This window comes from Oncorhynchus clarkii, chromosome 6, assembly GCF_045791955.1.
Source record: "Oncorhynchus clarkii lewisi isolate Uvic-CL-2024 chromosome 6, UVic_Ocla_1.0, whole genome shotgun sequence".
In the NCBI taxonomy this organism is placed as follows: Eukaryota; Metazoa; Chordata; class Actinopteri; order Salmoniformes; family Salmonidae; genus Oncorhynchus; species Oncorhynchus clarkii.
In genome coordinates this window covers 58,696,571-58,724,563 of record NC_092152.1, presented here as the reverse complement: position 1 = coordinate 58,724,563, position 27,993 = coordinate 58,696,571, and the positions used below count along the sequence as shown (strand labels likewise).

The 27,993-nt window shown below is 42.0% G+C and overlaps 1 protein-coding gene across 1 annotated transcript; it reads left to right on the top strand.

Annotated features, from left to right (window-relative positions):
- The first annotated feature begins 22,920 nt into the window (after window positions 1–22,920).
- LOC139411353 (POP4 homolog, ribonuclease P/MRP subunit) lies at window positions 22,921–27,653 on the top strand. Its single transcript, XM_071157620.1, has 7 exons — window positions 22,921–23,052; window positions 23,239–23,291; window positions 23,856–24,079; window positions 24,208–24,285; window positions 24,377–24,438; window positions 24,587–24,688; window positions 24,798–27,653. The coding sequence occupies exons 1-7, from the start codon at window positions 23,046–23,048 to the stop codon at window positions 24,932–24,934; spliced, it is 663 nt and encodes a 220-aa protein (XP_071013721.1). The 5' UTR covers window positions 22,921–23,045; the 3' UTR covers window positions 24,935–27,653.
- The last annotated feature ends 340 nt before the right edge of the window (window positions 27,654–27,993 follow it).

The following is a 27,993-nucleotide window of genomic DNA, read 5'->3' as shown; positions in this document are numbered from 1 at the left end:
TGGGACACTGTAAAGTCCATGGAGAATTAGAGCACCTCCTCCCACCTGCCCACTGCACTGAGGCTAGGAAACACTGTCACCACCGATAAATCCACGATAATCGAGAATTTCAAGAAGCATTTCCCTACGGCTGGCTTTCCTCCTGGCTACCCCAACCCCAGCCAACAACTCTGCACCCCCCACAGCTACTTGCCCAAGCCTCCCCAGCTTCTCCTTCACCCAAATGAAAATAGCAGATGTTCTGAAAGAGCTGCAAAACCTGTACCTGTACGAATCAGCTGGGCTAGACAATCTGGACCCTCTCTTTCTAAAATTATTGTTGCAAACCCTATTACCAGTCTGTTCAACCTCTCTTCCCTATCGTCCGAGATTCCCAAAGATTGGAAAGATGCTGGGGTCACCCCCCTCTTCAAAGGGGGTGACACTCTAGACCCAAACTGTTACAGACCTATATCCATCCTGCCATCCCTTTCTAAAGTCTTTGAAAGCCAAGTTAACAAACAGAACACTGACCATTTCGAATCCCACCATACCTTCTCCGCTGTGCAATCCGGTTTCTGAGCTGGTCACGGGTGCACCTCAGCCACGCTCAAAGTACTAAACAATATCATAACCGCAATCGATATTAGACAGTACTGTGCAGCCGTCTTCATCGACCTGGCCAAGGCTTTCGACTATGTCAATCAACGTATTCTTATCGGCAGACTCAACGGATTCTCAAATGACTGCCTCGCCTGGTTCCCCAACTACTTCTCAGATAGAGTTCAGTGTGTCAAAACTGGGGGGCTGTTGTCCGGACCTCTGGCAGTCTCTATGGGGGTACCATAGGGTTCAATTCTCGGGCTGACTGACTATATATCAACGATGTCGCTCTTGCTGCGGGTGATTCCTTGATCCACCTCTATGCAGACAACACCATTCTGTATACATCTGGCCCTTCTTTGGACACTGTGTTAAAAAATCTCCAAACGAGCTTCAATGTCATACAACACTCCTTCCGTGACCTCCAACTGCTCTTAAACGCTTGTAAAACTAAATGCATGCTATTTAACCGATCACTGCCTGTACCCACCCGCCGGACTAGCATCACTACCCTGGAGGGTTCTGACTTAGAATATGTGGACAACTACAAATACCTATGTTTCTGGCTAGACTGTAAACTTTCCATCCAGACTCATATTAAACATCTCTAATCCAAAATTAAATCAAGAATCGGCTTCCTATTTCGCAACAAAGCCTCCTTCACCCACTCTGCCAAACATACCCTCGTAAAACTGACTACCCTACTGATCCTCGACTTCGGCGATGTCATCTATAGAATAGCCTCCAACACTATACTCATCAAGCTGGATGCAGTCTATCACAGTGCCATCTGATTTGTCACCAAAGCCCCATATACCACCAACCACTGCGACCTGTATGCTCTCGTCAGCTGGCCCTCGCTACATATTTGTCGCCAGACCCACTGGCTCCAGGTCATCTATAATTCTTTGCTAGGTAAAGCCCCGCCTTATCTCAGCTCACTGGTCACCATAACAACACCCACCTGTAGCACGAGCTCCAGCAGGTATATCTCACTGGTCATCCCCAAAGCCAACACCCCATTTGGCCGCCCTTCCTTTCAGTTCTCTGCTGCCAATGACTGGAACAAATTGCAAAAATCGCTGAAGTTGGAGACTTGTATCTCCCTCACGAAATTAGAGCATCAGCTATCTGAGCAGTTTACCGATCGCTGCAGCTGTACACAGCCCATCTGTAAATAGCCCATCCATCAACCTACCTCATCCCCATATTGTTTTTATTACTGTTTTGCTCTTTTGCACACCAGTATTTCTACTTGCACATCATCATCTGCACATCTATCACTCCAGTGTTAATTTGCTAAATTGTAATTACTTTGCTACTATAGCCTATGTATTGCCTTACCTCCTTATGCCATTTGAACACACTCTATATGGACTTTTTCTATTGTGTTATTGGCTGTACGTTTGTTTATTCCATGTGTAACTCTGTGTTGTTGTTTGTGTCGCACTGCTATGCTTTATCTTGTCTGGGTCGCAATTGTAAATGAGAACTTGTTCTCAACCATGCTGTCTGTGTGGGTGGACCATTTCAGTTTGTCCGTGATGTGTACGCCGAGGAACCTAAAACTTTATACCCTCTCCACTACTGTCCCGTCGATGAGGATAGGGGGGTGCTCCCTCTGCTGTTTCCTGAATTCCACGATCATCTCCTTTGTTTTGTTGACGTTTAGTGTGAGGTTCTTTTCCTAACACCACACTCCGAAGGCCCTCACCTCCTCCCTGTAGGCCGTCTCGTCGTTGTTGGCAATCAAGCCTACCACTCTAGTGTCGTTTGCAAACTTGATGATTGAGTTGGAGGAGTGCATGGCCACGCAGTCGTGGGTGAACAGGGAGTACAGGAGAGGGCTGAGAACGCACCCTTGTGTGGCCCCAGTGTTGAGGATCAGAGGGGTGGAGATGTTGTTACCTACCCTCACCACCTGGGACGGCCCGTCAGGAAGTCCAGGACCCAGTTGCACAGGGATGGGTAGAGACCCAGGGTCTCGAGCTTGATGACGAGTTTGGAGGGTACTATGTTGTTAAATGATGAGCTGTAGTCGATGAACAGCATTCTCACATAGGTATTCCTCTTGTCCAGATGGGTTAGGGCAGTGTGCAGTGTGATTGAGATTGCGTCGCCTGTGGACCTGTTGGGGCGGTGGACCTGTTGGGTCTAGGGTGTCAAGTATGGTGGAGGTGATATGGTCCTTGACTAGTCTCTCAAAGCACTTAATGATAATGGAAGTGAGTGCTACGGGGCGGTAGTCATTTAGCTCAGTTAACTTAGCTTTCTTGGGAACAGGAACAATGGTGGGAACAATGCGTAGTAAGTAGTGTGAACGGCCCAGTACATCACTGGGGCCAAGCTTCCTGCCATCCAGGACCTATATAATAGGCGGTGTCAGAAGAAAGCCCATCAAATTGTCAGAGACGCCAGTCACCCAAGTTACAGACTGTTTTCTCTGCTACCACACGGCAAGCAGTACCGGAGCGCCAAGTCTAGAACCAAAATGCTCCTCAACAGCTTCTACCCCCCAAGCCATAAGACTGCTGAAGAATTCATAAAATCGCCACTGGACAATTTACATTGACTTGCAAGCCTCCCCCTTTTTCCTCCAAATATAACGATGGTCATTATGGCCAAACAGCTCTATTTTTGTTTCATTAGACCAGAGGACATTACTCCAAATAATACGATCTTGTTCCTATGTACAGTTGCAAACCATAGTCTGGATTTATTATGGCGGTTTTGGAGCAGTGGCTTCTTCCTTGCTGAGCGGCCTTTCAGGTTATGTCAATATAGGACTCGTTTTACTGTAGATATAGATACTTTTGTACCTGTTTCCTCCATCATCTTCACAAGGTCCTTTGCTGTTGTTCTGGGACTGATTTGCACTTTTCGCACCAAAGTACGTTCATCTCTAGAAGACAGAACGCGTCTCCTTCCTGAGCGGTATGACGTCTGCGTGGTTCCATGGTGTTTATACTGGCTTACTATTGTTTGTACAGGTGAATGTGGTACCTTCAGGCATTTGGAAATTGCTCCCAAGGATGAACCAGACTTATGGTGATCTACAATTTTTTTTCTGAAGTCTTGGCTGATTTATTTTCATTGTCCCATGATGTCAAGCAAAGAGGCACTGAGTTCGAAGGTAGGCCTTGAAATACATCCACAGGTATACTTCCAATTGACTCAACTTATATCAATTAGCCTATCAGAAGCTTCTAAAGCCATTACCTAATTTTCTGGAATTTTCCAAACTGTTTAAAGGCACAGTCAACTTAGTGTTTGTAAACTTCTGACTCACTGGAATTGTGAGTGAATTATAAGTGAAATAATCTGTCTGTAAACAATTGTTGGAAAAATGACTTGTGTCATGCACCAAGTAGATGTCCTAACCTACTTCCCAGAACTATAGATTTTTAACAAGAAATTTGTGGAGTGGTTGAAAAACGTGTTTTAATGACTCCAACCTAAGTGCATGTAAACTTCCGACTTCAACTGTACTTAACCAACATGCAAGATACATTTATGGTCGACTCTAACATTGATTTAGCCTGCAAATGTTCAGTTGGTAATATTGGTAACATTTTTTGTTACCAATAGCAGGTTGACGTTTATTGGGATGAGTCTTGTCCTTGAGGCAGACCTGAGCGATTTCCGCTAGGTGTGCCAACTGCAAAGTCAAAATTACCTTTCTTGTAAAAATGTATAAAAACAAAAATGTGCTTTTTGGTCTTAATTTAAAGTTAGGGTTAGGCAGTAGGGTTAGCAGTGTGATTAAGGTTAAGGTTTAAAATATGATTGTATGACTGTGTGGCTGTGCCAGCTTCTAACCTGTGCCTCTTATTAAGGGGAAAGTAATGTAAAAGTAACAGAGTAATCAGATTACATTTTGCGTAATCCAAAAGTTACGTTACTGATAAAAAAATGTGGACAGGTAACCAGCAACTAACATTTAGATACTAACCTACCTAACCCTGCATCCGTCTGTGTTTATGTGTCTTGTGAGTGTAGACATGCATGTGTCTGTAGGTTGTGACAAATACAGAGTGAAATGCAAAGAAAGCTTCCTTTCCTGTCAATATGTCCATATGCAAGGGCAGCTTGAGAAGACAGAACCAACTGTCATCTTCGTGTGAGTGGATTCTGCCATATGTCTTCAATCCTTTGAGTGAAAATGGCATAAATAATTTCCAAATGCCCCTGAGAAGTTCAATGGCAGATTATACTTCAATATGCCCATTTTTCAAACCTCAGAATGGGGCCTGATACTAAAAGAAAGGGAAGTAGAAGTTCATGTGTCTACTGAACTGGCACCAGGTAAGATACATTTCAATAATTAAACTAGTGCCTACTGTACATTTAGTAATGACCATTTATTTAAGAATTCATAAATCAGTGAATTACTTTATATATACAGTAACTATAGCCTATAACGATATAAACAGTAACTATAGCCTATAACCTGATGTCTAGTATAGACTGTACACATGCAGTATCAAGCAACACTAGGCCTCAAGTAGCTTGAGGGTTGATTATCTTCTTTAAAAATGTAACGCAATATCAATATGACATTGTGCTCACTAAGCCATATGACCTGACCATGACCCGTGACATTACATTAAAAGGAACAGAATAATATTCATGTAATTTGTGAGCACTGGGCCACTCGATCCCAAACAGCACAATGGCTATTATTATAACGACATACTCTAGAGCAGGGATCATCAACTAGATTCAGCGACAGGACATTCGGGGGGGGGAACATAATTATAAATAATTTATAAATTGACAGCAGGAAGCCAAAACAGATACAATATTTGACTAAAACATAACAATTTCAAACCTTGCTTACATTTGTATACTATTATGTGTCTCTCTATTATGTGTGGGAATACATGGGAACAGATTTCCAAAATGAAAATAACTTGGAGCTGATTTCCTGGTGTTTCTTGTCTTTTATGTCCAACCAGGTTTGTTTTCTTTGCTCAGAAAACTTGAGGGGCCGCCAGTTGGGGAACCCTGTTCTAGAGTCTAATGCTCGCAGAGTATTCTGTGAAGGAGTATTCTGTGAAGTAACACATACAGTATATAACAATAAAAGAAATGACAGGAATACCAATCCTAGGAAAGCCTTCTGCTCAACATGTATTACTTTGCTGCTGCCTGTCGCAATAAAACTGGGTGTATTCATATTTACTCTGTTATTTAGTTTACTCTGAAAGAGCAGTTGCTTTTAGCTAAGTTAGGTGTTGGTATATGGATTAACCTCAGAGGTAGTTATCTTCAGTGTGCCCTACCCATTGGATAACCCAGCACTTTAACCCAGGCATGTGGAGGGAACATGACGTCCCAAACATGAGGAGCTGTCAGTGCCAAACACATAGAAATAAATGCCCACCGTGGCACACCACATCTCTGTGACCTTAGGAGCTTCCATAACACACACTCTCTCGCCCTCTCTTGTTAAAACACGCCCCAAAAACATGCGAGACAGATAGCTAGATACATTCTACTCAAGTGTTTGGGAATAGACACTTCTCAAGTGGCTCCTCATGTTTTCATCTCTGTTACATGAGCTGGTATCTGGTCACATTGCATATTACTCACAAGGTCCTACTGACCTTCATCACACAAGTGATCCACAAGTGTACTGACATACGAGCAGCATGTTTTCCTACAGTCACATTTCCAAAACATTCCTTTTCATGGCTGCAGTGCCTGGGGCTCTCAGACTGCACTGTTGACATTAGTGAGTCAGTCTGGCCATAGGTCATAGACTGTGGTCAATGTCATTCTTTACCAAGTTCATAGTTACAGATAGCCTTTGTCAGGTTCTACAATACATAGTTGCATGGTTTTCTGAAATCAAGTGGAAAGCTGTTTTCAATTGCTTTCAAAGTTAATGTGTGCTGGTGTAAGGTATTGTTATCTTGAGTGTGGTGCTGTGTATAAGTGCGTGGCTCGTCAGGCTAATGTGTGTTGATATATTGGCTGTTTGTGTATGCATGTGGGTTGGATATGCATGTGTTCTTTTAAAAGTAGGCGGAGGGCATATTCCTGTATGTGTTTACGGCCCTACTGAGTCTGAATTTGTTTCCACTAAGCAGAGGCTGTCGGGCTGTCGGCTGGCTACAAGCACAAGAGTCATTATCAGCCAGCCCCCACTGTGTGTGTGTGTGTGTGTGTGCGTGTGTGTGCGTGTGTGTGTGTGTGTGTGTCCTCTGGCTAAGGCTCAGAAGCAGTGTCAGAGACATAATGTAGAATAGGAGGTAAGTACATGAGGCTACATTTAAAACTGAAAACAAGATAAAAACCAATGATTAATTGATTCTTGACATCTGCAAGAGAGGTGTTTGTTGCCAAAAAATCACATGAAGTGTTTACAGTTACAAATTCATATCATCAAAAAGAATATTGCACACAACGTGGGTTCTATCTATAAATCAATCACTATGATTTTGTTTGTAATCCGTTAACAATGAAGCGATAAAGATGTTGTTTATTTTCTGGCCTCTGTTTGCCTATCAAAATAAATCAGGCAGTACTATGCGTATTTCAGACATTACGGCATTCCTACAAGGCTAGACAGTCTATCAAATGTGATGTCAGACTGCCCCCTGGAGGAAAATCAAGAATAAATACAAACTAGGTGGTTTCTTACACACACAGAGAGAGAGAGAGAAAGAGAGAGAGAGAAACAATCAAGAGGGAGGAAAAGGCAAGCATCTAAACATATTAGATTGTTATCTGGGGCATGTCAGAGCAGAAACTATTGCCATGAAGTCCAAGGAACTGTCCATAGATCTCCGAGATAGAATTGTGATGAGGTATACATCTGGGGACGGGTATAAAACAATTTCTAGAATGTTGAAAGTTTCCAAGAGCGCAGTGGTCTCCATCATTGGGAAATTGAAAAAATATGGAACTACTCAGCCTAGAGCTGTCCGTCTGACAAAACCGAGCAACTGGGTAAGAAGGACATTGGTCAGGGAGGGGATCAAGAACCCAATGACCACTCTGACAGAACTACACAGTTCCTTGGCTGAGATGGCAGAACCTGCCAGAAGGACAACAGTAATACGCTCTGTCATTCAACTCTGATTTTTCCTAACTGGAAATTAGAGACCCGTATTGAGTGAGTTTTGCAATGGAAGTCCCGCTCCTGTCTCTACATCACATCTTTTCTGGTATCCCTTCTAGTATAAACATAGAAGAGATGGACCTTCTGCTACTTCGCTTCTACTGCTTGCGCAATTATGTCTCTATCAAGTTTGGAGGAGTGTCTGTGCGAGCTGGTGAGACAATACAATAACCTTTGCAATCCTTTGATGTAGTTGTATTCGGACAAGCACGCAAAAGATAACAGCTGTAGGGAGAAATCACGGAATTTGAAAACCAATACGGATATTAAAGGAACATGGAGAAAGATTTGGGACCGGTTTGTTCACATTCTGAAAAGGGTGAAGGAGACGAGGAGTGGGGCTGCCGCTAGTGTGTGTCCCACCGATTGTCAGACAACTGGATTGACTTTGTGTTCACGTGAAACATTGTCAAACAGACACCAATATGTGACTCGCTTCAGAAAACTAGGCATATGTCGCACGTCACTACTTCACGGGAGCAGCATTGGAAAGTAAACAAAATGCGTTATTTGGCAGAAATGCCTTCCGCAACATGTGAACTTTCATGTGCCTTAATAACAAATTTGTATTCCAGCCTAGCTGGTTTAGCTACAGAAAAAGACAGGAACCTTCCCGCTAGCAATGATTGGCTGAGATAATGGATGGGCTGGCCATGCCGGGTTGATGAGTTTGGATTGGTCTGCCATGTAGCATGCTTATGTCTATAACGTGAGCTGTATGTATTGATAGTCCGTTCTACCGTGCTGTTTTTGAAAGATATAACCTTAGCCATGGAGAACTACAAAAGTTTTGCTACTTTTCTCAACAACATTGATGCCCCGCTATCAACAGATCAGTTGGGAAAAGTGATTAGCTACTTTCTGCACATGCCAAGGTCAGTGTGAACTGAAGTAATTTTGCACGCCCAATTTTTCAGTTTTTGATTTGTTAAAAAAGTTTGAAATATCCAATAAATGTCGTTCCACTTCATGATTGTGTCCCACTTGTTGTTGATTCTTCACAAAAAAATACAGTTTTATATCTTTATGTTTGAAGCCTGAAATGTGGCAAAAGGTTGCAAAGTTCAAGGGGGCCGAATACTTTCGCAAGGCACTGTACATGACAGCCCACTAGGAGTTTGCTAAAAGGCTCTCAGACCATGAGAAACAAGATTCTCTGGTCTGATGAAACCAAGATTGAACTCTTTTGCCTGAATGGCAAGTGTCACATCTGGACGAAACCTGGCACCATCCCTACGGCGAAGGATGGTGGTGGCAGCATCATGCTGTGGGGATGTTTTTCAGCAGCAGGGACTTGGGGACTAGTCAGGGATTGAGGGAAAGAAGAACGGAGCAAAGTACAGAGAGATCCTTGATGAAAACCTGCTCCAGAGCGCTGAGGACCTCAGACTGGGGTGAAGGTTCATCTTCCAACAGGACAACGACCCTAAGTACACAGCCAAGACAATGCAAGAGTGGCTTCTGGACAAGTCTCTGAATGTCCTTGAGTGGCCCAGCCAGAGCCCGGACTTGAACCCGGTCAAACATCTCTGGAGAGACCTGAAAATACCTGTGCAGCGACACTCCCCATCCAACCTGACAGAGCTTGAGAGGATCTGCAGAGAAAAATGGGAGAAACTCATGAATTACAGGTGTGCCAAGCTTGTAGCATCATACCCAAGAAAACTCAAGGCTGAAATCGCTGCCAAATGTGCTTCAACAAAGTACTGAGTAAAGGGTCTGATTACTTACATAAATGTGATATTTAATTTATTTTATTTTATAAATTTGCCAACATTTCTAAAAACCGGTATTTGCGTTGTCATTGTGGGGTATTGTGTGTAGATTAATGAGGGGAAAAAACGACTTAATCCATTTTAGAATAAGGCTGTAACGTAATCAAATGTGGAAAAACTAAAGGGGTCTGAATACATTCTGAAGGTGGTTGCTAAAATAGACTTAAGCATTACAAGTAAAAGCAAAAGTATGAACTGAAGTGATGTTACACAATGCTGGCCAAACAAGATGTAGCTACAAACAAAATGGAGTTAAATGGTTCCAGTCTGTGTGAAGCGTTGATCCATGTATACAGGTATGAGTCTAGCTACATTTTCAGATATAACTTTGTAATTTTGTCAGAAGGTCCTTTTTATTGCAAGTTAAAACATACTGTTAGCTAGCTAGCAAGTGTTAGCTTGCTGGCTCGTTAGCTAACGTTCAGTGGTGTAAAGTAATTAAGTAAAAATACTTTAAAGTATTTTAGGGTTATCTGTACTGTAATTTACTATTTAAATTTTTGACAACTTTTGACAGGGAAATGGTCTAATTCAACCACTTAAAGAGAAAATCCTCTGTATCTAATCCGGCAGACACAAAAATTGTAAATTATGTCTGAGTGTGGGAGTATACCCCTGGCTATCCGTAAATTTTAAAAACAAGAAAATTGTGCCACCTGGTTTGCTTAATATAAAGAGTTTGATACTTTTGCTTTTACTTGTAATGCTTTAGTCTATTTTAGCAATTACATTTACTTTTGATACTGAACTATATTTAAAAATACCAAATACCTTTTTACTTTTACTCAAGTAGGTTTTTACTGGGGGACTTTCACTTTTACTTGAGTCATTTTCTATTAAGGTATCTTTACTTTTACTCAAGTATGACAGTTGGGAACTTTTTCCACCACTGCTAACGTTACATGTACGATCTGTTTAGTAATATTATTTGTATCAGAAATCCATTGCCTTCAATGTTAGCTAGCTAACATTGAACCTAGTTTTAGCTTTAGCTACCTGCAGATTCATGCTACAGCTACGACATTGTTTGTACTGGTAGTAGTATGAGTTGGGATTATGTAAATTCATTGTTTAGCTAGCTAGCTACCTAGCTAGCTACATGTCTAAACAAAAGACTCCACATCTGCTGGATTATATTACATGACCCATCATATTAGCCAGGTGTGTCTGAAGGTGATTACGGTCATCTATTGTATTTCATGAACATGTGCACATGTCTAGACAACAGTGACACATCCACTTAGCTAGATGTAGCTGGGGGCTGGTTATAGCATTTCCTCCAATTCAGACAAGTGTGTCAGGTAACACTCATCTAATAATGATAAAATATGCATGAAATATATTTATCTGGACACTTTCTATTTTTGATATTGCTACTATGCAAGTAACCACTTCACTGTACCGTTTACACCTCCTGTATCCTGTGCATGTGACAAATACATTTGATATAGTGTGTGTTTACCAAATGGCTTCACATGTGAATCCTTAAAGAGATAGGTGGGGCTAAGGCTTAAGAGGGTGTGAACGATAATGAATGGGGGTAGACAAAGAAGAGCTCTCCAGTAGGTTTACAAAAAAATTCACTAGGAGTTTGCTAAAAGGCTGAAATCGCTGCCAAATGCGCTTCAAAAAAGTACTGAGTAAAGGATCTGATTACTTACATAAATGTGATATTTAATTTATTTTATTTTATAAATTTGCCAACATTTCTAAAAACCGGTATTTGCTTTGTCATTGTGGGGTATTGTGTGTAGATTAATGAGGGGGAAAAAATGACTTAATCCATTTTAGAATAAGGCTGTAACGTAATCAAATGTGGAAAAACTAAAGGGGTCTGAATACATTCTGAATGCACTGTATGCCAGATATGGTATGTACTGGTCATGCAGCCGAGCCCTTTTGTAAAGTCAGTTTGTTATCGTATGTTTAGCAGACCGAGGTAGAACATGTGAACTCAGCTCTTTTGTGGATGGTAGAAATTGAGTGGGAAATAGTCCGTGCCTGTGTTATCATAACGATTAGCAGGGCTAGTTTAAACATAAAAAAACAGACAGTGTGTTGTGTGTCAATAAGATTACGATATTTATAAAATATTTTCCTTGGGTAAACATTTTAACTCCAAGGAGCCCATGGATATGTTTTAAGATCGCATTCCATTCTAATGTTTTTTTTATTTATTTAACCTTTGTTTAACTAGACAAGTCAGTTAATAATTACGGCCTACACCAGCCAAACCTAGACAACACTGGGCCAATTTTGATACAGCCTGAATTGAACTAGGGTGTCTGCAATGATGCCCCTAGCACTGAAATGCAGTGGCTTAGACCGCTGCGCCACTCAGAAGCCATCTGCTTGTAAGTGTTGGAGGAGGGTGGTGTTTTGGACAGTCCAGAGAGGGCCCATCTACAGCTGGTTCTTCGCCCCTTGATTCATCATCACCTCTCCGGCCCCTCTCCCAAACACCCAGGCCCTTCTCACCAACACCCAACCCACCGTCTCACCAACACCCAAGATTGCTGTTCACCGCCGCTCCCCATTTGATTTGATTTGGAATACATTTATTAGGATCCCCATTAGCCGAAGCCAATGGCAACAGCTAGTCTCACTGGGGTCTGACACATAACGAAAAAGACATTACAGACAACATACTTTACAATTTACATACATTAACATGTAGTATGCATCTGTCACGGCTGTTGAAAGATGAGGAACAAGGCACAGCGTGGTGAGCATACATTTTCTTTATTTAAATCAAAAATGATGCAGAACAAAACAATAAACACTACAAAAAAAACCTGTGCAGCTCAAAGGCTATGTGCCCTAAACAAAGTCAACTTCCTACAAACACAGGTGGAAAAAAGAGCTACCTAAGTATGGTTCTCAATCAGAGACAACGATAGACAGCTGCCTCTGATTGAGAACCACACCCGGCCAAACACAAAGAAAAAGAAAACATAGAAATAAAGAAACTAGAATGCCCACACAAGTCACACCCTGGCCTAACCAAAATAGAGAATAAAAACCTCTCTATGGCCAGGGCGTGACAGCATCTGTCAGTTACACATACATGTCAGTACATACACACAACAAGTAGGTCACATGGGGGAGAGGCGTTGTCCCATGAAGGTGTTACGCTATATAAGATGGAAGGGAGTTCCATGAACTCATGACTCTGTATAATACTGTAGGTTTCCTTGAATTTGTTCTGGACCTGGGGACTGTGAAAATACCCCTGGTGGCATGTCTGGTGGGGTATTGTGTGTGTCAGTGTTGTGTATGAGTTGACTATGCAAACAATTTGGAATTTGAATGAATGTTTCTTACAAAAACAACAACTCATGGCATGCAAAGTATTAATATTTGACTATATTATCAAGACTGTTTCAATGACAGCTTTTTTCCATCGACCTAACATTGCAAAAATCAGAAACTTTCTGTCCAAAAATGATGCAGAAACATTTATCCATGCTTTTATTACCGTTAGACAACTGCAATGCTCTACTTTCCGGCTACCCGGATAAAGCACTAAAATAAACTTCAGTTAGTGCTGCTAGTGCTGCACAGCTGCTAGAATCTTGACTAGAACCAAAAAATGTGATCATATTACCCCAGTACTAGCCTCTCTACAATGGCTTCCTGTTAAGGCTAGGGCTGATTTCAAGGTTTTACTGCTAACCTACAAAGCATTACATGGGCTTGCTCCTATCTATCTTTCCGATTTGGTCCTGCCGTACATACCTACACGTACGCTACGGTCACAAGGCCTCCTTACTGTCCCTAGAATTTCTAAGCAAACAGTTGGAGGCAGGGCTTTCTCCTATAGAGCTCCATTTTTCTGGAATGGTCTGCCTATCCATGTGAGAGACGCAGATCCAGCCTCGACCTTTAAGTCTTTATTGAAGACTCATCTCTTCAGTAGTTCCTTATGATTGAGTGTAGTCCGGCCCAGGAGTGTGAAGGTGAACGGAAAGGCACTGGAGCAACGAACCGCCCTTGCTGTCTCTGCCTGGCGGGTTCCCCTCTCTCCACTGGGATTCTCTGCCTCAAACCCTATTAAATGGGCTGAGTCACTGGCTTACAGGTGCTCTTCCATGCCGTCCCTAGGAGGGGTGCATCACTTGAGTCGCCTAATGGACCTCCCGGTCACGGCCAGCTGCGACAGAGCCTGGGCTCGAACCAAGATTCTCTGGTGGCACAGCTAGCACTGTGATGCAGTGCCCTAGACCACTGCGCCACCCGGGAGGCCAAGAAGGGCTTTATAAATAAAGTTGACTGATATTATCCCTGATTAAAAATAAGAGGAAGATGTGCTGCTCTGTTCTGGGCCAGTTGCAGCTTAACAAGGTCTTTATTTGCAGCACTTTACCATATGTGTGTCGCGGGTCACTACTTCACAGGAGAGCCTTATGAATGTAAACTTTTTTTTTAATCAAAATGTGTTTTTTTGGCAGAAATGCCATCTCGATCATGTGAACTTTCATGTGCCTTAAAAACAAACTTGCATGCCATATGTAAATAGGAATTAAATTGTTAAATTACGAGCCTAGTTGGTTTAGCCACAGAAAAAGCCAGCAACCTTCCCGCTAGCCATAATTGACTGAGATAATGATTGTGCTGGACATGTCGAAGAGATGAGTTTGGATTCGTCTGCCATATACCACGCTTCTGTCTATTTAAGCTGGTCAATATGTGTAGATAATCTTGTTTAACGCGGCTTTTAAAAATATACATTGCCTAGTAAAACTGCATAAGTGTCATGCTCCACTTTCTGGAGGACCGAGTTTTGAAATCAGTGGAATTCGAGTATGATAGCTAAGGAGATGGAGAAAACACATGTCTCCGGATTACATCTTCAAACTAAGTGCAACCATGGCACCCGTGACAGGGAGACACATCCATCCATGATGTATATGAGTAAGAAAGTCTAGCTAGCTACATTTTGGTTAGCTACCTGCAGATTCATGCAGTGTAGTAACATCAGGAGTTGGGATTATGGTTCATTGTTTACCTAGCTAGCTAGCTAGCTAGCTTCATGTCTTAACAAAAGACTCCACTATGCAAGTAACCATTTCGGGTGCGTTCATAAATTCAGTCTGACCATCTACTCCGATTTCACAGCACTCTCGTCTGAGTGTGCCAGAGCGCAGAATAACTGATGAATATAAAAATGCTCAACACCCGTTGAATATGGCCGGTGTCTGTAAACGTTGGCAAAAAAACGTAATTAAATTGTTGCCGGCAGCACAGTTACAGTCAACAACACTCTGGATAACATAAAAACAGCCTAACCAGCTCTGCAAGGGCGAGTAAAATGGTCCGAGTTTGGGTAGGGGCTAAAGCTTAAGAGGGTGTGAACGATGCTGAATGGGTGTAGACAAAGAAGAGCTCTCCAGTATGTACCAAAACATTCAAAGGCCATTTTCTCAAAAGTTTATCAACTTTCAAAGCATAATTACATAAAAAACACAATTTCAAATTTTGTAACATAAGACCGAATCAAGGTAGTCGGTCACATATGACTGGACAGTAATCAAGATAAGATAAAACTGAAGGCTGCAGGACTTGCTTTGTTAAGTGTGGTGTCAAAAAGGCAGAGCATCTATTGCATTTATTACAGACCTCTCCCAATCTTTTGGGAAACTATTGACTCTACATGGTTTGACCATGACAGTTTACAATCTAAGGTAACACCAAGTAATTGAATCTCCTGAACTGTTCAACAGCCACACCATTCATAACCAGATTCAGCTGAGGTCTAGAATTTAGGAAATGATTTGTACCAAGTACAACGCTCTTAGTTTTAGAGATGTTCAGGACCAGTTTATGACTGGCCACCCATTCCAAAACTGACTGCAAGGATTTCAGTGACTTCCTTTCCTGTGGTTGCTGATGCGTATATGGTTGAATCATCAGCATACATGAACAGACATGCTTTGTTTAATGCCAGTGGCACATCATTGGTAAAAGTAGAAGGCCTTGATGCCTGCCCTGTTGTATACCACAACAGGGAAAAGGCTACCTAAGTATGATTCTCAATCGGAGACAACGAACGACACCTGCCTCTGATTGAGAACCATACCAGGCCAAACACATAAACACAACATAGAAAAAAGAACATAGACTACCCACCCCAACTCACGCCCTGACCAAACTAAAACAAAGACATAACAAAGGAACTAAGGTCAGAACGTGACAGTACCCCTCTCCCAAAGGTGCAGACTCCGGCCGCAAATCCTGAACCTATAGGGGAGGTTCTGGGTGGGCGTCTCTGGCGCGGGACGTGGACCCCACTCCACCATAGTCTCGGCCCACTTAAGTGGCGCCTTGGGAGCGGCGACCCTCGCCGCCGACCTCGGACTGGGGACCCTTGCCATGGGTCCCGAATGAACGGGAGATTCTGGCAGCACCGGACAGGCGGGAGACTCCGGCAGCGCCGGAGTGAAGAGCGATTCCGGAAGCGCCGGAGTGAAGGGCGATTCCGGCAGCTCCTGACTGACGGGCGGCTCCGGCAGCTCCTGACTGACGGGCGACTCTGGCAGCTCCTGACTGACGGGCGGCTCTGGCAGCTCCTGACAGAAGGGCGGCTCTGGCAGCTCAAGACAGACGGGCGGCTCTGGCAGCTCAGGACAGACGGGCGGCTCTGGCAGCTCAGGACAGACGGGCGGCTCTGGCAGCTCAGGACAGACGGGCGGACCTGAAGGGAGGAGACGGAGAGACAGCCTGGTGTGTGGGGCTGCCACAGGACCCACCAGGCTGGGGAGACCTACAGGAGGCCTGGTGCTTGGAGGAGGCACCGGATGGACCGGGCTGTGGAGGAGCACTGGAGCTCTGGTGCGCAGCCTTGGCACTACTCATCCAGGCTGGATGACCATTTTCACCCGGACCATCCAGAGTGCAGGCACAGGGTTGAACCGGGCTGTGGGTGAGCACTGGAGATCTGGTGCATACCCCTCGCACCTCTCCCATAGGCTCAATACCTACAATCACCCGGCACGGGCGGAGCGCAGGCATAGGATGCACTGCACCCTCCCAGCGCCCTGGAGACACAGCGCCAGCGAACGAACGACACCTGCCTCTGATTGAGAACCATACCAGGCCAAACACATAAACACAACATAGAAAAAAGAACATAGACTACCCACCCCAACTCACGCCCTGACCAAACTAAAACAAAGACATAACAAAGGAACTAAGGTCAGAACGTGGCAGCCCTTCTCTATAAGCATGCTGAAAGTCTGCTGTTAATTTGTTTACAGAGAAATAGCATTGTATTTGGTCATCAAATACAACAAAAACCAAAAAATTAACAGTTTGCTAAAAGTTGGCAGCAAGCTGATAGGTCTGCTGTTAGAACCAGCAAAGGCCGCTAAACCACTCTTGGGTAGTGGAATGACTTTGGCTTCCCTCCAGGCCTGAGGACAAAGAATTTCCTCTAGGCTCAGATTAAAGATTTGACAGATAGGAGTGGATATAGAGTCATCTACCATCCTCAGTACCTTTCCCTCTAAGTTGTCAATCCCAGGAGGATTGTCATTAGTGATCGATAACAATCATTTTTCCACTTCTCCCACACTAACTTTACAAAAGTCAAACTTACAATGCCTCTATTATTAGTTTTTTAATGCATGAGTACAATGGCTCACTGTTCGTTGTTGGCAATTCCTTTCTAAGTTTGCCCACTTTGCCAATGAAGTAATCATTCAAATATTTGGCAACATCAAATGGTTTTGTGATGAATAAGCCATCTGATTCAATGAAATATAGAGTTGAATTTGGCTTTTTGCCCATAATTTCATTTAAAATGCAATAATTCTTTATATCATTGATCTTTGCTTCATAACTTAACAGAGCTTGAGACAATCTGCAAGGAATAATGGGAAAAAACTAAACAAATCCCGATCTGCAAAGCTGATACAGACATACCCTAGACGACTCGAATCTGTCATCGCCGCCAAAGGTTCTTCTACAAAGCATTGGCTCAAGACTTGTGTAATGAGACGTTTCTGTATTTCATTTTCTATAAAAGTGGAATATATTTCTACAACCACGTTTTCACTTTGTCATTATGGGGTATTGTGTGTAAATGGGTCGGATAAATCATGTTTTATATCCATTTTGAATTCTGTAACACAACAAAATGTGGAATAAGTCTAGGGGTATGAATACTTTTTGAAGGCCCTGCATCTGGCATCACTTCTTCATCGGTATTGCTGTCACATAAATGCAGGGCTCTAAAATGAACCAATGGGAAATCTTACGTGAGCAGGTAGTTAACAAAACACCCTCTACTTGGTGCTACATTTGAAGAATTCCTCAAAGACAAAACCACTGACTTTTATAGCCAGACACATGGTTAGACATTTTTATTTTGCTTGTCAGGGAGATTTGTTCGGCTCATTCATTGTGACAGACATTTGAGTCCTCCTAAATCATTGAGGACCTTGGATATCAAGCTTTAAATGATTTAGACATTTTTACATGTGATTAATAGTGTCAATTACGGCCCTATTCAATATGCCGAGATTTGATTTCTTTTTAGCTTCCAATTACATTTTGCTCTTAGTTCTACCATAGTTCTTGGGATACTGTCTGGAAGCCTATGGCTATGTGCTTTTCTTTTGTAGGGGAACATACAGTATACTCTTAGAAAAAAAGGGTTCCAAAATGGTTCTTCAGCTGTCCCAATCGGAGAACCCTTTTTGGTTCCAGGTAGAAAGAACCCTTTTAGGTTCTAAATAGAAGAAAAAAAATGTAAAGAGTGAACGTGCGCACACTTTCCTTTTTTATTTAGTAGACACAATTACTCCGATAGATTTGCAGTCCCTACAGCTATGTATTGCCCATTCAATGACCAAACCCCAACAGTGGTATTATTAGCCATCTGTTCTACCCAACTGAGCTACCTCGCTTCTAAGCAAGTGTAAAAACCCGGAAGAGAGAACCACTAAGTGTAAAGAAGAGTAAAGGTCAGTGAAGCCCAGCAGAGCTGCAGAGGCTGAGGTGAATTAAAACTGACCTTCACAATAACACATCAGAGCACAACAGTGGAGGACAGCTCTAATCTCCCAGGTATCCGGCAAGTAGCCTACCCACTGTGGCAGTAGTCAAAAAGGCCCACGTGAGAATCCCCTCCTACCAAGTGCCAATATGAATTTTAAGAACAGTGAAATCAATAGTCAAATCATGACTTAATTCTCACGTCCTAGGGCATAAGCCAGAGGCCAATCATTTAGTCTTTAAGGTGAAAAGAAACAGACACAAGAATACAAGTCAGTCAGCTAGATAAGCGCAACAGGGGTTGAGTAAAGATGCTGAACATCTTTTGACAGCCTCCTTAATAATATTTGCTGGAGTACATTGAGACTACCTAAACTAGAAGAAACACACAAGTGCAGGAGAACAGGTATCAGGGGAGCAGAAAGCTGGTGGGCATAACATAGGCTTAGTGCACTTCATTGCCCAACAACAGCCTATTGATGCTTCACTGAAATTGAGTCTTTAAAATAAAAAGTAATCTAGCTTTTCTAAATTGTTCTGTCACTCTGAAACTAAAACAGCATGCTTGTTGAGGAGGGGGGATTATCACTGTTGGGGCATAAGACTACAAAGAGACTCTCTCGCCAGCAAAAAAATATGACTATAATTGTAGAATATTTGTCTGGTATAATTTGTGTGGATGCCATTTTGATTTATTTGAAAATGCTATACATATATGCTATTTTAGGAGCAGGATGCATGTTCATGTCTTATGGAGAATAACTAGCTAGCTAAACATTCAATATATGACTCACTCAAGTATCAGCTTCCTAAATAATGTGATAAACCTTCATATTAAGCCTCTTCACGCATTAGTCTAGTTGTAGGGTAGCCAACTACACAACTCCTCTATTTACGATGAAGGTGAGCTGCTGCTAGTATGAGTGGACTGGAGCTCCGATGTCACATAAAATTCAGTTTTTATAAAATAAAAAAAAAACTGATTTCAGCACCCAAATTACGCATAACAATGGCGTGTGTAATTGCAGGCTATTCTTTGAGTGCTGAAATCAGTAGTTTTATTTCAAAAATCTAGAAGATTGAAATACTGCTCGTTTTTAATAACTGCTAGTTTTTCGTCAGCATGCTAGGCTAGCTAATGGTCAAGTAGTCCATTGGATCAGAGATTTGGTAATAATGACAAGATACCTGTCTCCACCCTAACAATGGGATTTGTTGTACACAGACTGGAGCAGCAGGCTGTCAAGCTTGCCTATTCCTCTCTTTGGATTGGTGGATAAACTTTTTTAATATTCAATGTGGGGTGTTGAAGTCAACAGCCTGTATTCAATGGAGAGAGATGCTATGCTACTAGCCTCATGTCATGAATATACATAGCCATCGAGACAACTCCGACATTAAGTTTTATGTCACGTGTCCTACTCATATCAGTACACTCGTAACAAGCATTACAAAACTTATATTAGATCAAATAAACTTTACGTAGCAAATAAGCAATTACATTTTTTGTTGACCAAATTCAACACTCTCATTGACCTCCATACAAAAACTCCTTGCTTGGTGAGCGAAAGAAACTATTGCATCTGAGCTCCTAGAGTGTGCGGCTCTCTTTAATTTTCAAGTTTTCTACTCCGCTAGCCAGCACCTCGTCTTAATAGGTGTGCATTTCTTTTTCTTCTAGAGCGAAAGAAACTAAACAACGCCACCAGCTGGAGAAGACAGATTTTTGGCCCAGTTATCAGGCTGACGGAACAACTAGCAATCATAAAACACTAGCAGTATTTCAATCTTCTCGATTTGTCAGTTGGGATAGCGGGACAATTAGTAGTACACTGCCATCTCCCATCCCTGGATTGAGGTATGTTTTCCGAGCCATATCTGGCGCCAGCTCTGCACTGTCCTGATCGTGGCACAGCCACATTCTATGGAGCAAGATACCTGCCAAAAGGTTGACCATACATATCGTTAGGATCGCAAGAAAATACATATGTAAATTGTTAGGATCTTAAGAAAAGCCATGCGTGAAACATGAACATACAAGTGAAATGTAATCTGTGAACATACAAACACCATGTTATGATTACGGACTAACATTTTATTCTTGAACAAATCTTGTGTTGCAATCCTGACGTACAATAAAACCTTTCAAATTTTTGGCAGTTTCATCTCACCAGCAAAAAAACATACACCAAATAGCCTGTGCGGAGTGCTACCCGAACTAATATTCCGGAAAAGATACAGTATCCTGCACGTTTTCAGGTTAAAAGTCTCCATTCTCAGGGCGCAGTGGTTAAGGGCGCTGTATTACAGCGCCAGCTGTGCCACCAGAGACTCTGGGTTCGCGCCCAGGCTCTGTCGTAACCGGCCGCGACCGGGAGCTCCGTGGGGCGACGCACAATTGGCCTAGCATTGTCCGGGTTAGGAAGGGGTTGGCCAGTAGGGATATCCTTGTCTCATCGCGCACCAGCGACTCCTGTGGCGGGCCGGGTGCAGTGAGCGCTAACCAAGGTTGCCAGGTGCACGGTGTTTCCTCCGGACACATTGGTGCGGCTGGCTTCCGGGTTGAATGCGCGCTGTGTTAAGAAGCAGTGCGGCTTGGTTGGGTTGTGTATCGAAGGACGCATGACTTTCAATCTTCGTCTCTCCCGAGCCCGTACGGGAGTTGTAGTGATGAGACAAGATAGTAGCTACTAAACAATTGGATACCACGAAATTGGGGAGAAAATGGGGTAAAGCTAAAAGAAACAAAAAAACAAAACAAAAAAAGTCTCCATTCTCTATTGCCTCTCAGTTGGTTTACTTTACATTTAGGTAGCAAATGTAATGGATTCATTTGCCAGCGCAAGACTAGATAGCACTAGCCGTATTATGCCTACAACAGTGAAGTTTGAGTCCACTAGGTGTCTCTACAGCATGAGCATAGCTCTAGGAGACGTAGACATCCCCATGCAAGCATCTTGTCTTATCATTTTGGGTACTTTTGAAAATGTGATATATCAGCTTGCAAACAATGTAAAAATAAATATATATCATTGCCACAAACAAAGCCACAAACAAACATGGTCTCTTTTTTGGTTTCTTGAGTAAGGCATCTCCATCTTCTGTGGTGGTGGGGCAAGCCAGCAGACAATATGGAGCGTTGCGCCGTGATTGGCTCAGTGTTCTGTCACTCATTGGGACACTACGTCACCGCCAAGTCTATGGGTAGAGCTAGAAAATTCTAGCCCCTTGGGAGCTGCCATAGAGTTACATTAGAAGTGCCATTGGCCACAGATAAAATGAAGTCAAATCAAGTTGTATGTACAGTAGCTTTGATTGGCGGCCTATGCATATTTGTAAACAACAGCTGGTGCACAAAATCTAAGGAAGTCTCAAGGTTTTGCTCACCTGAGGTAGAGTATCTCATGATAAGCTGAAGACCACACTATGTGAAACCAGAGGGAAAACAACTCTGGACCACCTTTACACCACACACAGAGACCCATACAAGCTCTCCCTCGCCCTCCATTTGGCAAATCTGACCATAATTATATCCTCTTGATTTCCTGTCTAGAAGCTAAAACTAAAACAGGAAGCACCATTGACTCGGTCAATAAGAAAGTGGTCAGACGAAGCAGATGCTAAACTACAGGACTGTTTTGCTAGCACAGACTGGAATATGTTCTGGGATTCTTCTGATGGCATTGATGAGTATACCACATCAGTCCCTGGCTTCATCAATAAGTGCATTGATGATGTCGTCATCACTGTGATCGATCGTACATACCTCAACCAGAAGCCATGGATTACAGGCAACATCCGCACTCAGCTAAAGGGCACTCAGCTAAAGGGTAGAGCCGCCGCCGCTAAGTACAGCAGCTTTCAGCTGTGCTAACATAATTGCAAAGGGTTTTCTAATTATCAATTAGCCTTTTAAAATGATAAACCTGGATTAGCTAACACAATGTGCCATTGGAACACAGAGGAGTGAGGGTTGCTGATAATGGGCCTCTGTACGCCTATGTAGATATTCCATAACAAAATTGTTGTTTCTAGCTACAATAGTCCTTTACGACATTAACAATGTCTACAATGTATTTCTGATCAATTTGATGTTATTTTAATTGACAAAAACAAGGACATTTCTAAGTGACCCCAAACGTTTGAATCGTAGTGTATAGACATTTTTCAGAATTTTCGGAGGGGGGTGCTGCAGCACCCTCAGCACCCCTACTTCACGCGGCTATGACCGTAAGCGGTGCGTGTTAATGTTCAGACCAAGCATTAGGGTTCTTAACAAAACACCCCCATACAGAAGACGCCTTCCTCCAATGACTCTTATGTGTAATGTAATGGAACAAATAGTCATGATAAAGGGCTAGGTTTACGGTAGGAACGTCTCAATGATCCCATATAGCACTAGCCATAGCCTCTCGACGGCCTAAGTCAGTGTTACAGCTGTGCGCCTGCGTACGATAGTCCCATGTGTTGTGAATACATGCATTGTCAAAGTTGAGTGCTAGCTAGCTATTTTACAACTGGAGCTGTGGCTTCTACAGACATACTTGCGTACCAGTTGAAATATGGAGAGTGAGTATCCTAACCTGTATTTTTTAAACGAACTATTACTCACATGAATCCATTCGTTGTTCATTATTTAAAGATTAGCTAGCTACACGTTTACGAACGTTAGCATATGTGTTGTTCCTAGCTACATCTCACAACATTAGCTAAAATGCTAACTGATAACGTAACATTTGTTCTCTTATCTTCTAGGACTCGTGCAGGCTAGCCTACCTCCTGATCAGGGACACATTCTGGGTATAGTGGTGGGTATCCTACGGTGCTGTTGTGATACTGTCGTGTTCGCTATCATTATGTAGCCAGGAATTAGGTTGGACACAACCTGAGACAGGCATTTATAGAAAGCCTTCCACTGCAACTAGGTAGTCTGCTGTTAGGATCTAATCACAGACACTCTTTAACATATTCACCATTATAAACTGGGTGGTTCGCAAACGAACCAATAGAATGAACGACCAGCCGGCTTGGGTAGCAGCCCTAGATTTGTGTTGGAACTATATCTTGTGAAAGGATGGAATAGTATGAGTAAATTCATACTATGTCAGTCATTATTTGAATATGTTGGTAACCCGTTGTATAAAAGTGATAATGCTTTCAAAGCCAGTGTTTGGAGGATATAATGGCATGGTTTGCTGGGCCCTCTACTAATATATCCTTCAAACACCAGCTTCTCAGGCATTATCACTTAAATATGCTGTCACATAGCCTAACTGTTTTCAGTTGTGCAGACAAGCTAGATACATAGCCTAACTAGCCTGTTAGTTATAGTTGTCTCGTGATGGGATATGTCTGTTCTGGTGCCCATACAGTCTCAGAGTGATAAGCAGGCGGAGATGTTCACAAATGGCTTTCTGAAGAACAGTTTACCGGGTATGAGCAAGAAGGAAATCGGCGACTTCATGCTTCACAAGGCTGTGGTTCTAAAGTATGCAAAAAAGGAGAAGAAAAAGAAAAACAAAAAGAGAGCCAAGGGTCTCAATGCTAAACAAAGGAGAGAGATGAAGGTCTTTCAGCTGAAACCAGAGCATCAAAAGTTTGTACATGCTTTTTCCTTGTAGTAGGACTAGATATGTTGTTTACACTGCTCTGACATGTTAGGTTTACATCCTAATAAGGTGTATTTATTTTTTTACACGCTTGTTATTATTTTTATCTCTGTAGATATGAGCTTTTCTTGCCCTTGCATGAGCTATGGGAACAGTACATCAGAGATCTGTGCAACGGATTGAAACCAGAGAGGTAAGAAAAGCATTTTATTTGGTTCATGTAGGACAAAGCTTTTTGTATGGCTAGAATGTTAAATCCTAATAACATGACATCTATGTTGAAGCAACCCACAGACAATTCAGCAGAGGCTGTTGAAGGCTGATTTTCATGGTGCCATTCTTACAGGTGAGTTTGTTTATTTGGTCCAAAAACGTTTGCTGTTACTGTCACTAATCGATGCCAGTCTTCAGGATCTTAATTAGCACATCTATGGCACATTGTATATAATCATGTGTATGTAATGATCACCAATGTTTTTGCGTGTGTGAAACAGTGGCCAGGTCCAAATGCCCCTCGTATGTAGGCACCACAGGAATCCTAGTGCAGGAGATGAAACATGTCTTCAAAATCATCACAAAGGAGGACAAACTGAAAGGTTTGTACGCCACATTTCAGTACCTTTTTGTTTAGGTACTCGTTAAGTCTGCTGTTATTCAACTGCCAAACTGACAAACTTTTCTTCCTTATCTCTCCTTCTTCTGCAGTCATACCGAAGCGAAACAGTGTGTTTGCTGTGGAGATCGATGGCTTTGTCTCCCATATCTACGGTAGCAAGTTTGAACTCCGCTCAAGCGAGCGATCCGCAAAGAAATTTAAAGTCAAAGGAACCATAGACCTGTGATCCTGTTGGAGTGTAGTAATGAGACTGAGCTCAGAGGCTCAAAGGACAGAGAAGTAAGCAACTCCTGTCAGGATCTATAATAAGGACTATCACCATCTTCAATTCTTATTTTCAAGTCATACGGGAACCTCGGCTTCTGTTTTGGACGCAAGTCCTGTTCTATAGCATTTTATACTGTGGCAAAGACAGAAGACCTGACAAACTCAAAGCAATCAGAACATAGTTGTGATTAGAGAGCATTTGTGTTGGTATTTTCTTTTTTTGTAAACGTGTCCATTGATTGGTCAATGATTCAATTATTTTACAGAATTGTAAATACATTGATCTGTTTTGAGCAACACTACCTATGTCCACAAGGTGGCACTAAATCAATCTGCTTCAATGTATGTACAATAAACATATCTATCTCTATAAATTGTTGTCAAATGACAGATTACATTTCCTTAATCACCTAGTTTGAAGTAACACAATGAGTTACAATACAATGATACTACTATGTGGAAACTGAAAATGTGCCTGTCTTTGGTATGCAAGATGCTTAATTTCCTGATAATTTGGGAATTTCCTAGTTGCTCAACTTTTTATGAGGTACCTGTTGTATATTGTTGGTTTGGATGTTGGTTTGTCAATTGAAGTTTACGTAGATACTAAACATTGCTGACCTGAAATTTTCATTTGGTAGTTGAGTTGCATTGACAAGTATATCTCTGTTGGCGTTTGGATTGCTCATATTTGTTTCTTAACCATGAGTGTGATTTTGTCAACTTTTTATGCTATTACAATAATGACAACTGAGTAATTTAATTTATATATTTTTTTTAAATCAATTTAATAGACAAAGCATTTGCTGTCTGTTTTGTAAAATATTGTAACATTTTATTTCCCTCATTTCCCAATAAAAAGCCTATCCCTGTTCTAAGTAGTGTGCTGATGCATGAGATATTTCGTTTTTTGGGCAGGTGGTGTGTATGAGACCGACTGGAAGGGAACCACTTAATGTCATCACTTCCTTCTTCACTGGGACTTCAAATATGCTTTCTACTTTCTTTTCACAGGGTGTAAGGTCTTGGTCAAGAGGGCTGGTGAATCAGTCCGTGCAATGCAACACATGCGTCTATGACCTCATTTGATGCTGCAAAAAGCATACATTTTTATTCAACCTTGTATGTGTAATATTCAAGTCCACTGTTTCTAGCATGCATGTGCTATGTTTATTTGTTCAGCCCTGGTGACTTGGCATTCCATGCTAAAGAATAGCCATACTGGGGCATATTGTGTTCCCTCATTAAAAAAAACACAGGATGCACATTAACCAGATTTCACAATTCTTTTGTTCTACTTCTGTATTCTTGTAAAGCGTAGAGCTTGTTGGAAATCTGTCATATTTGTCATGGTATAATGGCCGGTAAGAGTATTCCTTGAAACAATGTCAATCTTTTTCTCCACCTGTACAGTCTTTGCTGTATTCTGCACAACCAGACAGACAAAATTGGGGTTGTTCTTTAAATGTTGGTTGTTGACAGTCAGTTGATGATGGTCTGTTTTAAAAATAGAATGATGCCTTTTTGGTAAACATCAGGCACAGTTAAACTGTACTTTCATGTAGTGTTTTTTTCTACTGAAAAAAGGCCAACCTTGTTAGCTGTAACAACTCTTGCACCTAGTTCAATGATACACACGTTTGAGCTAACACAACACAATTACATTGTTTACTCATTCTTACTTGTGATATTTGTGTTTAAAGAAGATATGGCCTCTGAAAATGGCACGTTTGTGCGTTTGCTTTTTTAATCTGCGTGTTCCATCATAAGGTGGCCTGAGAAGATCACTTGTGATTGTGATGTCATTGCATTTTTTCAATGCTTCCCTATCAGAAGTTGGTCTTTGTGTAGGCCTATGTCCTAGTTTATACAACATTCCATAGGAGTGATCCATCAAGAGAACACTTTCTCATACTAGCGAATATTTGTGGTTTTCCCCAGAGCGAGTGTCTGATCAACATGCAGCAAAATCATTTGTGATTTTCCATTCAATGCTGCTTTTCAATTATAGCAAGTTCATTGTTTTGTTTTTCAGCTGCAACCATTAGCTAGTATCACTAACCGTCATTATATTCCTATAATTTATAGCCATGTGATTTTTTTCCTATCATTATATTGTTATTAATATTTCTGCTTAAAGCTGGAATCCTTGGTTGCTACGTACATTTTTGGACCTATAAATGGATGATAAACTGAACGGGTTATGGTAGTAGGTGCCAGGTGCACCGGTTTAAGTGTATCAAGTACTGCACACTGCTGTGTTTTTCACTCCACAGTTTCCTGTGTTTTATCAAGAATGGTCCATCAAAAGAGGGTGTAACTCAGTATTAGGAATGTGTTCCAAATGTTTTGTACACCTCAATTCAGCAGGGCATGGACTCGACAAGGTGTCAAGTGTTCCACATGGTGCTGGCCCATGTTGACTCCAATGCTTCCCACAGTTGTGTCAAGTTGACTGGGTGTCCTTTGGGTGGTGGACCATTCTTGATACATCCGGAAAACGGTTGATTCTGAAAAACCCAGCAGCATTGCAGTTCTATGTAAATAGTCTGGGAAGCCATTTGATTAGCCGTTCAGGAGTCTTATGACTTGGGGGTAGAAGCTGTTAATACTTTTGGACCTAGACTGATTGAAGTGGATTGAACAAGTGACATCAATAAAGGATCCTAGCTTTCACCTAGATCTACCTGGTCAGTCTGTCATGGAAAGAACCGTTCTTAATGTTTTGTACACTCATATCCATTGATTATTGAAGAATTATAAATGCCACATGAGCTTAGGTCAACTGTTGTTTTTTATTCCAGTGTTTGTAAACATTGTACATGTAAACAAACACCGTATAGCCTCAAAACATGGTTAAAAAACATGTTGATATCATGGATGATCAGTCCTTGCATCCATAGCTCTCTCTATGAATGTGAGAGTGTTTACATTTCTCCAAGGCCCATCCCTCAGCTTTTTACCAAAACACTGGCGGGATGACAGCTTTATTATTGTTTCAATTAAGGATGCTAGCTC

What these genes read in the sequence shown, in the direction of transcription:
- LOC139411353 (XM_071157620.1), top strand. An exon ending in GACACATTCTGGGTATAGTG is followed by an intron (nt 23,292 to 23,855) that starts GTGGGTATCCTA and finishes GTGCCCATACAG; the next exon opens with TCTCAGAGTGATAAGCAGGC. An exon ending in AACGGATTGAAACCAGAGAG is followed by an intron (nt 24,286 to 24,376) that starts GTAAGAAAAGCA and finishes TCTATGTTGAAG; the next exon opens with CAACCCACAGACAATTCAGC.